Source organism: Alligator mississippiensis, chromosome 12, assembly GCF_030867095.1.
Source record: "Alligator mississippiensis isolate rAllMis1 chromosome 12, rAllMis1, whole genome shotgun sequence".
Taxonomy (NCBI): Eukaryota; Metazoa; Chordata; order Crocodylia; family Alligatoridae; genus Alligator; species Alligator mississippiensis.
Genome location: NC_081835.1, coordinates 15,774,681 through 15,786,706, shown reverse-complemented (window position 1 = coordinate 15,786,706; position 12,026 = coordinate 15,774,681). Strand labels below are relative to the sequence as shown.

At 43.5% G+C, this 12,026-nt stretch overlaps 1 protein-coding gene across 3 annotated transcripts in view; it reads left to right on the top strand.

Moving 5' to 3' along the window:
* The window catches only part of FGD5 (FYVE, RhoGEF and PH domain containing 5), a 148,827-nt gene that overhangs the window by 122,773 nt on the left and 14,028 nt on the right, over positions 1–12,026 (top strand). For all 3 annotated transcript variants that reach the window (XM_019499688.2, XM_059716015.1, XM_014605559.3), the window contains exons 12-14: positions 399–467; positions 6,836–6,919; positions 8,154–8,233. In XM_019499688.2, coding sequence (XP_019355233.2) covers positions 399–467; positions 6,836–6,919; positions 8,154–8,233 — 233 coding nt within the window. The remainder of the gene's footprint in view (positions 1–398; positions 468–6,835; positions 6,920–8,153; positions 8,234–12,026) is intronic.

Below are 12,026 nucleotides of genomic sequence, written 5' to 3'. Positions count from 1 at the left end.
GGCATTGGTGGCGGCGACAGGGCTGGCAAGCACTCGCAGAAGCACCAGCGGTGTCACTGGCAGGGGATGGCCCTGTCAGGGGGCACGTGTCCCCACTCCTTGTCCTCCCCCTACCAGTCACCTATGCAGGCGTGGTGGGAAAGCTTATCAAGCTTGAAACTGTCCTGCCCCTCACAAATTGCATTCTAATTTCAACACATAGCACTGGCACAATAAAGAGCCACAACGAAATCGGCTGTTCCAAATACTACCTAAACTTATCATATCATAAACCTACGGACTCATAGTGACACACGGGTTCAGATCTCCTTTAGTGAAATCATGTAACACAACCCTTCTTTTTGAAGGGTGATTAACATTTGCAGGGTTGTTACTGATGTTCCTGTTCCTTCCTTCAGGAGTTTGTTAAAGAAGGAACGCTGATGAAAGTGTCCGGGAAGAACAGGCACCCTCGGCATTTGTTCTTGGTAAGGATAGTTTATCATCTTGTTGCCTTTTTCATAACTTGCAGAGAGCTGCCCCTGCTCTGTGGCTGGGCAGAGCAATGGGCCTGCTGGGCCATTCGGTAGCTCTGAAGATGGAATGTGTTGACTTGTGCAAACAAGTGAGATGTTGCCCCATACAAGTGTACAAGTGCCCCTAATTTCTAATTTAAGTCTTATGGTTGAGATAAATTAATGTCTTTTTATTTTTTTTTTAGTATTTGGGATTTTTATTCCTTTGGCATTAGACAGTATTGTCTAGTCACTAGTACTTACAGAAGGGATGAGGGAGTCTAGACCCCTGAGTTCTACTCTCAACTCTATAACTCGTGTATTTGTAAATGTGGGCAAGACACTTCAGCTTCTGTACCTCATTCTCTGGACTTGTAGGAGAATGATACCTACCTGCCTTTTGAGGGGATGTAATGCTGAGGGGATGTAAATTCTTTGAGTTCCTCCGTAGGAAAAAAAATGCAGAAATATGAATTATTATTACAACACAGTCTTTGCAGAATTTAATTTAAAATAATTGAGAAAAATACCTGGAATGCTGTATTTTCTAGTGACCTTGTAAATCTTAAGAGAAGTTCTCTGATTATGTTCATGTTTGATGTCACAAACATTACTATTATGGATGAACTATGAGGCAAAACAGGAGAAGCAGAAACCAGAAAGAGAGAAATTCTAGTTTAAGTAATAGACATGGAAAGGAAGGTCATTTAAAACTTGAGTAAAAGGCAAGGTGAACTAAATTTAAAAAAAAACAACCCACTAGGAAAGGTGTGTTCAGAAGTTGCAGAGGCAAGGAGGACTGCTTGGATGAATGATGCGCTGACATGAATATGAATGTGTTGTGAGAGGCTCTATGGTAGTGATTTCCAGTTAAGGAACAATTTCAGATTTCAGGGGAAGGTTCAGCTGCTCAAATCCGGATGTTAACTGCAGGGGTTGAAATAATAATAATCTCTTTGGCATCTGGGAATGTTGCAGGAGCCAGTTCACAGTGTTAAATAGACATACTGAATATACAACAATGGCAGCTTGTTCCTCTTCCCAGTTGAAAGGCGAGGTGTGGCCAGATTGGTATGAAGACATGTGAGGTACCTGGTACATTAGACATAAAAGCCAGTTTTTTAAAATAGAGATATACAGGGCTGGGTTCTTTCTTAGTATATCTTCACTGAACCAATGGAAATATATAGGGGGATTTGGACTCGCTCTTCTCCCTCTTGTTCAGTAAGTGATCAGTTCTTGAAGCAGTTTGAAACTTGTTAGCAATGATCTATCTTTGGGCTCAGTTTGGGGACTGGGACCCAATATTCTGTCCCCAGGAGCTGGACAGCAGAGATGAGAGGATAAAGGAGGAGAGTACTTCATAGACTACAGTTGTAGCCCATGAATAAGGAGGAGTGATTCTTATGTTAAAGTCCAAATATTTTTGTATTTTCCCCCTCTTTCCAGTAACACTGCAGAGTCTGCAATGGCACCACAAATCACAGTAGCATTTACTAGCCTATTTACCCTGTTTATCTAGAAAAGAGACCACTGTGCATCTCTTCTTCTGTATTTCAGTCTTGAAATATAGCACCATTGTTATACCAGTCTTAAGACCCCGCCAGTCTGCCAAAACAACCGATCAGGGCAACACCCCATTATCTAAATCCAGGACATGCACACCCATATACTTCTGTGCCAACGCACTTCTGCCTTGACCTGCAGCACCCAGATATGAGTAGAGAGAGAGTTTACCCAACCCTGCAGTACTGAGACATGCCACATTATATGGCATGTCTTAGCCCAGCAATTAGCAGCCTACTCCAACTGCCCCCATCAAAGTTAAGACAATGCTGAGGGTTTTGCAAAATCCCAGTGTTAGAGCACATGCTGAAACATAAGGTTCAGAAAGGGCTCTGTCCCCGAGTAAACAAGCCACACAACGGTTGTGGTTAGAACATGCAATTAAAATGGCATGTGTCTGCACCAGATCGCGTTTGCTTTTGTGTTTTGTATGCATATCTGTATTGTATGTATATTTGTCATCTGAGTGTATGAGCATATGTCTACAATGTGCAGTGGGTATTTATATAGACATATGTGTAGCGTGTATATGTAGGCATTTGATGCACGTGTCTGTGTGCATATATCAGTGGGTGTCTGCTGTGCATGTGTGTCCTGCAAAGCTGCTGGTGCTGAGTGTCTTGTGTAGGCCAATGGTATTGTTGAATCTGGTGTTTCCTGGCAGGATGTTTGGTGTGTTTCGCTGGGCGCCTGTTTCCTGAGTCCAGTCTCTGTTTACACGGATGTTGGAGCCTCTTTGCAGAGAGCACAGAACGGGCGGGTAAAGCTGGCAGGCCCCCTAATTGCCCCCCAACTGCTGGACTCTTCGACTCAGACTGTCTCTTATCTCACACTTCCAAGAATTTCTCTACAAAGGCTGCTTGTGTTGGAAGTGAGGCGGAGGAAGCTGCAATCAGGCTGGGAGATTTTGTTTAACGCTCCAGACAGAACGGCTGGAGCATAGCAGGGTTCTGAAAACCTGGATTTGGAAAGGGGACACCCCTCCCTCCTTACCCCCCCCCCCACACACACACACAACTTCAGACACAATCCTTCACTATTAAAACAATAAGTGTTTCACCGTAGACTTGAACAGGAGCAGCACAAGGGCCTAAAGAACAACCTCTGAAACTTTCAGCACAATGAAACATCTGGCAGAAGTTTCTGGCGAAAGACTGCAGTGCAATGATGTGTCAAAATGTTAGTACTAAGGGATAGGGGAATTTGCTTGGGCTAATTAGAGTAGAAGTGTCCATCTTTCTCCCTGCTCAGTTAGTTCTTGGAAGACTAGTCGTCTCGGGAAATGTGTTCTTGGACTTGGTGCATATGGTTTGCGTGTGTTGAGAGGCGTGTGATGGGACTATTGGTTTCACCCTCAGTATTCCCTGGTTAGTTCAGAAATCCCAGGCATTTAAAAATTCTCTGTGATCACTCATATGTTGGAAATGGAGTCAACACCTTTGGATTTCTAGGAGTTTCTCCGGACATCATGGCAGTGTGTCCTCTTCTACCGCAGTTACCCTGGGATTCCTAAAGGACACCAGGATGTCTTTTGTTCTTTCCTAGAAGCCACTGCTTCAGAAAGTTGTGCAGAGGAGTTATGAGATAGGTACCCTGGGGGCTGTGCAACTTCACTGGTGTCACAGAGCACAACTGGGGCAACGCTGCCATCAAAACATGGCCAGCGGGCACCCGCTGAATGCTGGCTAACAACACTACTGTCCCATTATCCATCGCTCAGTTCTTCATAGCAGACCCTCACATAGAAGGCAGCTGATAGTGCAGACCCAGAGGTCTTTCATTGTATATGCCTCCCACCTGTCAAGCTTTGAAACACATATCCTACATTGCTTGCAATAAGTTAAAACTAGGAGACTTAAAAGCCATTAGAGCCATATTTTCCTCAATATAAAATAGAAGCCGTAGCAAAACTTCAGTGGGCAATTAGAAAATAAAACCATAGTTAGCATTTAATAAAATCTTGGGATACTAACCCAGGCTCCCATGATAACCGCAGGCATGCTGGTGGTGTTTGCATTAACCAACAGCAACCAAAGTGTGATGGGGTTTTTTTAATAATTTTTATATATAAAATCAACAGAGCTTATGGCCAAAGAGGCATAGTTATGCACGCTGGGAAAGCCCTGATGATGTCTTTTATGAGCTAATATTCTTTGCTTAAGTGCCCTTCATTAACTGCCTTTTTCTGTGGTTTGGAGTGACCCTGAAGTATGTGGCAGTGTGAACTGCTTCTTTTTCTAACTCAGTAATCGCTCAAAAACTTGAGGTCTGTGTTCAACCAGCTCTCTGGCCATGTTCTCTCCCCTGGCAGAATCTCCAGGTGGATGTGAAAATTCACAAATGGGAATCCAGGCCATTTTCAGCTGCTAATACTAAAACAAATCTTTTTCTTCTTTTTTATTTTAGTGTCTGCTGAGGTCAGGTCCCAGCTGAAACTAGCTTAGATCTACACATCCAGTAACATCAAGCAAACAATAAACAATAGTGTACTCCAGTCGTTTCTCAGCACAGTTTGATATAGCTCAGGATTTCCCACCTTAACCTTCCAGGAGGTCGGAACTAATTCCTCTCATTGGCTATGCACAGTTTCTGCTTAAATTGGGAATTGTTGTACGGTCAGTCCTGGGCATGTGTCACGGTGCGATTGGATTGATGTTAGCATGGAGGGTAATTTATGAAGCAATAAGTAAATGGCATAAAAACTCCACGACAAGCCATTTGTCACCTTGTTGTATGGAAATTCTATTGTCTCGCACTTAGAGGAACAAAGTGCAGAACAGAGAGACCACAGAATGAGTCTTTTCTTCTCTTTCAAGGTTTCAGTTTCAATATAATAATAATAATACTCTATGGAACTCAAAGAGATTTAGAAATATTGGTGAATTAGCCTCAGAACTGAGAAGCATGTACTCGAGTTGGATATTCTGGTTTGGCAACTGAACTAAAAAGGAGGGGGGGTGGAATGCAGTTTGGGTCAAACTGAAATACATTTCTTTGGGGGTTTTCAGAAGGGAGAAAAAGAAAGAATTAATTTGTGTCAACCAGGAATATTTCTTCTGACCCAACACAAAATATTTTGCTTAGTGTTTGGGTTATTAACCCTTCTTTCAATTTAGGTCCATTTTAAATTAAACTTGCTATTAAAAAAATCACTTAAACTATATCAGAATGAATGTTTATATATTTATGTTCTCCAAGGATTTATTTCCCTGTTTTTCAGTCAAAACTGTTAACCCAATTTCACCCAAATTCAGTTTGTTTCCTTAATACTGAATTAATTTACTGTTTGTTGAAAAAATTTCAACTAGCTCCAAAAAGCATCCCGCTTTTAGAGAAAAGATACTGGGAATCAGAAAACTGACTTGCTGACAATTGAACAGCATCAAGAAGAGAGCCCAAATATGAATGCCTGACCTCAATGAAGCCAATGGAAATTTGGCCTTTGGCTTCAGCATGACCAAGATTTCACCCCAGGAGTCCTGACTGTACATCTACCTTTCCTAACCACTAGAAACTATTCCCTCTCATCAAGTAAGAGGAACAGTGACCTCCTAAGAAAACATTCACAGGATTTCACTTTCCATTTTCAAGGCAAGGGCATAAGTGGAAGCAGGAGAGGGAGGTGCCCAGCAAAGGAAACGAGCAGGTAGTGACTCAACTCCCTGTGATGTCCCGTTCCAGCGACACTCTGGTGATCTCAAAAGGGAGGCAGAATTAGCATCTAGACCTGTTAAACTGGTGGAGATTAGTGTGTCCCATTTTGTCTGAACCATTTTATTATCTAATATATTGCATAAAGAAACATAAAAACAAGATTTTAGGTAGTGGATGGATTTTTTTCACAAAATGTAGCAGAGCTTTCTCAGCCCTTTGGTGCCAGTCTACCAAGGATAGTCCTCCAAAGCCCTCTTTGCTGGGCGTAGATAAACTACTATGAGTTAGCTTCCATCTACTGCAGGGTGCAAGCAGACACAAGGGCAGCTATTGTAGAGCCGCTGGCACACTGTAAACCCCTGCCCTCATTTACCTCTCAGTAACTTGCTCCTGTGCCCATGCATACTCACAGGCATCAAGTCAGGATTCGGGCACACTCCCCAAGATCACGGCAACTATCTCCACTCTGAACTCTCTTCTCCCTTAAGGACCCCTGAGACTGGAAGGCTGTCTGATGCTGTAGGGTCTTTAGTGCCAAGGCCTAGCCCTAATTGCAGATTACTTGTAGCCTCATTCAGGAAATAGTGCAAGGTTGTTCACAGATGAATGAGGTTAATGCTTTCAGCCTCAACCTCAACCAGGGCACGGCAACATTTGTTGCCTTCTACCCTGCTTTTCCACAGCTATCTGCATACCTCTTCCATTTAATCCCTTCTGCTCTATGATGGCAGCAACTGCTGTTTCTCCCAGTCCTGAGTACAGCTGTGATCCAGTAGTGCTTTTAATGGGGTTACCCAAGGTGTATATGTGCCACTGTGCTTTTCAAAATATGTGTAGCATTTCCCTTAAGAGAGGGACATTCCTTGAACAAAGAGTAGACTGTTCCCTAGAGATTGGCAGTAGTCAGAAATGTGCAGGACCTCAAATCCAAACGCATTCCCACACCAGTTTTGTGGAAATGCAGATTTGGGTCTGAACTTTGTGGCTCAAGCCTGTCTTTCATAGAAATCCATGCAGTTCATCAAGTCGCTGCTTGCTCCAGGCTGCCCCCCTCCAAGGAATAATGGTCAGGCCTGCAAGACATATTGCAAATTATTGATTTTGTCTTTCTCTTCATATAGATGAATGATGTTCTGCTGTACACTTATCCCCAGAAGGACGGCAAATACCGACTGAAAAACACCTTGGCTGTGTCCGGAATGAGGGTAATGTTTAGTCCACTCTATAGCCAGGAATTAAAGTTCATTTGAGTTTTATAAGGCAGTTTGCTAGTGCTTTGCTAGTTTATCTTTTCCTGTTGACAAAAGAGAAAAATGGGCACATTATCTGAGGATTCCCTTGCCTGTAGCAGGATTTAAAGGGAAAAATATAAAGTACACAAATAAAAGATTATCTAACAGGTTGCAAATTAGCATGACAGCCTTATTCAGGCCAGTCATGAATAATGCAAGCCAAAATCAGATATACTATTGGGTCATGAAACTAGAGACGGAAAAGATTTATTATCCCATTTAGCCCATTCCCATCTCCTTGTCTCCAGCTGGTTGGTCCCTACAATATATTCACCAGAGCTTTTGCCAGTCTGGTTTGAAACTCTTGGCACTTCTAAAAATCCACATATTTTATTCCCTTCTTTGGGAGGTTTCACATCTTCAGCCTGTGTTGTCATGTTGATTTCATACCAAAGTGCAACCTGGACTGACAGTGGAAGTCAGGAAAATAGGGAAATGGAACAAATGCAGGATGAGAAATATCTTGGCATCTGTGTTTTATGGGATTCATATAAAGAGACATAAATGTGATCAGTGAGGGTTGTTTGTTTTAAAGGCTGGAAGCTGGAAGATTTAGTTGAATATACTTTATGGTGTCTTTATTCCAGAGGGGGACACTAGCATCCTGGAGACTTAAAGGGGTGGGTGGCAGATTTTTGAATTAGGCTGGCAGGATGTTGGGGCTGAAAGTAGAGCAGGATGTTCTCCTGAGGCAAAAGTGTTTAGAAAGTTTTACAGCTACACAAAAACAAGGTCCAGAGACTGGGCATATGTCAGGGGTAGCAAGACTCCAGACCTAAACACCCTTAAACCCAAATCTGATATATATATATCAGATTTTTTATATATATATAAAAAATCGCCTATCTTTATCCTGGGCCAAACATAAATTATCTCTCTCTCACCACATCATTACAGCATCTATATTCAAACTAGCAATAATATGGAGAGAAAATCATAACACAGGCATTACTGATATTCCACCCCTTTCACGGCATGGTGAGCTTTGTGTTCTCATTAGCGCTGAGAACCCCACAAACACTACAGAGGGAAGGCTAACACTCTAGTGGGGGGGCTTCATTCATCTTTGTGCATCCAAACTTGTGCCATGAGTTCACCGTGGTAGCTTGACTCACCTCCACTTTGTGTACGTGTAATTTATTTCTAGGTCAGCCGCCCAGTGACCGAAAAAGCCCAAAATGTCCTGAAGATTGAATACGCCGAACACTGTCTCACTCTGTCAGCAAGGTACTGTCCCTCCCAGCCACAACAGAGGGTATTTATTTTAGCCACGTCTCTTGAAAGTCCCACCACAGCCCTGGACTTAATTGGAATCCCATTATTTTTAAACTCCATTTCAGTCCATGCCATTGTGAGAGATAATGACCAAGCGCCTGATTATAAAGAGGGCATTCATTTTAAATGCAAGGCTCATAAAATACAACTAATTCAACACTTATAATGAGTAAAAGGCTGGAACTCAGCACTTGAAAACATTTTAAACAGGGAGAAAAGAGTAGAAAATCTATTCTAATAAGCCTACGCCCTCTTCCTTGATCTTTTATAACTTTTTCCATGTCACACTGAGAATGCAACTTTGTCCACCACCCTTTTATAACTTCACTTGTCAACTCCCATCATGAGGGTGACCAGAGGGCTAGCAAAAAATAGTAATTAGCCAATTCCACGTAACAGATTTAATAGCATTTAATTGACAGAACAGAAATTAAACTTTACTGAGGATGTAATGGGGTCTTTTTGTTTCAAGGAATTTTCTAATGAGTTTAGGCCAACTTAGTAGTGATCACAATCAGGAAGAGTGATCGCTGTCCTGTGATTACATGCTGAGGCAGCAAGAGTTTGCATGTCAATTTCTGAGCAATGAAACAGCAGACAGCGGGGTTTTAACTAAGAAAACATCTTGCGGATTCAATGCTAACTGATCAGAAACAATGAGAAAGGTTGCATTTGATTTTCAGGCCCATAATTTAATATTAAAATAATGTGGTGTTGCTGACAACTGATCCTGCTGATGAGATTATCAAAGCTCTGAGCACTAAGGTTCCCATGTCAAGTCTCCACCTACAGCATGGCTGGAAGCAGCAGGCGTCCCTCCACAGCATGCACAACACAACCAATCTCTAAGAGGCTGGGAGGGTGTTTTCTTTGGCACAATCATTCAGATCTAAATCCTCCTCTTTTGAGGAGCATCTGCTGTCTGTGCCCAGTACTCAGAATCCTGCCAAAGCTCTTCCACTAAGTACCTTTTGCAGCCAAATATTCAGAAAAAGTCAGAGATTTTTGGTTATCAGTGCTGAATGCCCATGCAATGCTTGAAAAGGCACCCAATGCCATTCAAAAATGAACGCATGTGGGTGCAGTGGTCTGTACTGTGAAGGGCTGCGTGAGTGTAGATGAAGCTTCTGGGTCAAGACAAATACTAGTTTGCAGTGTACTAGGTGCACTGCCTTGATTTTCAAATCCTCCATTACTCTCTTTGTACTGGCATCCAGCTTGTGATCTCTTTAAAGGCTGAGCCGGTCATCCCAGGAGGACTTGTGTGTATTCAGCCACCCTTAGTGTCAGGGCCTGAAGCTGAGATAGCCCTTTTGATAATAAAGCTAGTTTGAGACTAACTACAGTGAAAAAGACCAAGTATGAGAAGCCGCCTCCTCCTTGTCTGGCTCATGCTGGAACCAACCATAAATGAAGGCCTTGCTGGCACATCCTGGGCTACAGGGTATGGTAACCCTTGGAGCAGCACGGAAAAGGCAGAGCCCTTAGTTCAGTGCCTTTCTATGTGGCTGGCAAAGCCAAGCAGCTGCACGAGGGAGAGCACAGTCTACACTCCTCAGGGAATGCTCACTCCCCTTTACACTGGGAAATTGTAGGTCTTGTGCCTCTGAGGCACCATGTTTTCCATGGCTCTGTTCCCACTGGGAAGGTAGGAACCCCAGGACAAGGCACATGCTGACTATTCCATTAATACCTTTGCCCTGGTATGAAACAAGAGGAGCAGAAGACTTGGCAAAAGCAGCCAGGACAGAGCACACAGGAAATGCATTGAAACAATAATTAGTTGAGAGGGCAGGGTCAGAAATAGCAGTGTTAAGTACTTGAAGTTCTTATAACTACCATTAAAAATGACCCATGCAGACAGCTGGGTTCTTCAGATGGCAGGGGGCAGGTGACCGTACTGAGCATGCAGCCGTTCTGCAATACTGCTGTCCCTTCACCTGCATTTTAAAATTCTCTCTCCAGACAGAAGGGAAACCATGCAGTGCCCATATAAAATGGAAATGAGAATGCTGTCCCTCTGCGTGACACTCCCATCAGGTGGATACAGAGGCGGTCATGCTATTGAGATCAGTACCAGAACCCAGTACCAGAGACACCCTAATGTCCATGCTGCACTGATATTCCCTGCTGCCCAGGAGATCGTAGTGACAATTCAACCCTATTTCTCATTAGCTAAACACAACAGTAAAACCAAACAAAAGAGCTTCCATCTTGGTGACTGACAACTTAACACCATGCTAGATCCCAGCAATTTTTGCCAGATGCCTTGTGTGGCAACACAGGAGTTTGTGGGTTGTGCATCAGAGCCTCCAAAACTTCAGCAAAAAAATCCTCTGAGCCCTCACACAATCAGGGAGTGAGTTAATTGGGATGAGGTCAGTGCCAATTGACATAATTCATCTCGCAAGCCAGCAGCCACATGTTTTCCTTGCACTTTCTGCACTATAACAATCTGTGATTATTGCCTAGAGATGTTTAATGGAATGGAGAGTAGGTGAAAAGGGCCAGTTAGAGATTAGGCTTTTTATTGGCAGATCATCCCCAGTGAGCCATCCTTGCCAAAATGACTTTACTCCACATCATTAAATCAACCATGCTTTTTTTAAAAAGTCAGGTCTTGATCCTCTGGTAGTTTAAATTTGGGGGGGGGGCAAGAGAGAGGTTAAAAGTTATGATGGTGCTACTTCTGTTAACACTTTGGAGCCTGGGGCTGTAGCCTAGTGATACTTTGTTTAGCTGACAGGCTGGCCAATGCAGGCATCTCCGGTGTTATGTTTCCACCTCAAACCAGCTGGATTTCTGATAAACACTGGAAGGAGGGGAGGGGAGTGAAGTTGGCTTTTCTTAGTGGTAAGGACTGAATAGTAATGTAGGTCTTGGCAACGAATTGATCTAGTGTCTTATTCCCTTGGCATGCAGATGTTGAACACCTGTATGCGTGATACACCTGTCTGGACCTTCACTGCCCCAGCAGGGCTGTAGTATTTTACAAAGGCTGGTGTTTTTCACAGCTGAGGGCTTCCTCACGGAGCTCATAGGGATTCCAAGCTATGGGTCACTGAACAACTTGTGTTTCCTCCCCCCACCCCCAAGACCACGAGAGAGATATTGTTCTCAGAGGCCTTGTTTGCTGTCCTTCCTGAGTTCAGCCTGAGAAAAATTGCAGCTGAGAAACAGCTGGCATTAATGCCAATGCTAATTTTATGGGGAGTCCTAGTGGGAAGAGCACTTAGCTTTAATGGGAGCACCTGGCATCACTCGTAGAGGACAGCATGTGCTGAACTGCTGAACCCTTTGGGATTCACACCCAGAGTAACCATAATTCTGCACCAGGTGAGATGGGAAGTACAGCTCTTCCTCTCTTGAACCCATGTAGAACCATTGACATACTGGTTCTCTGCAAGTGAATTTGGTGCTCACTGAACTTATCACAGGTGATTATGGTTGGGAAGCCAGATTGCCAGTGGGTATGCTGCAGGGGCTCCTACAAATGCCCCTTGCCCTGGCACAAATTCAGCTAAGTCAGGTGGCTACTGGCTACTACTCTCCCCACCCTAGATGCTGCACAATTATGTGTCTCAGCAGGAAAATGAGCCGTGGCAGGCCAGGTAACCAATGGAATGGGTACTGATTTTTGTATCTGCAAAACAACAAGCATTAGCCATTCTGCTTTGTTCTGGGAGCTGGCAGACTCTCAGGTCAAGCCCTTGGTGAGGAACTGGAGAGCTGGACTGGCAGAAAA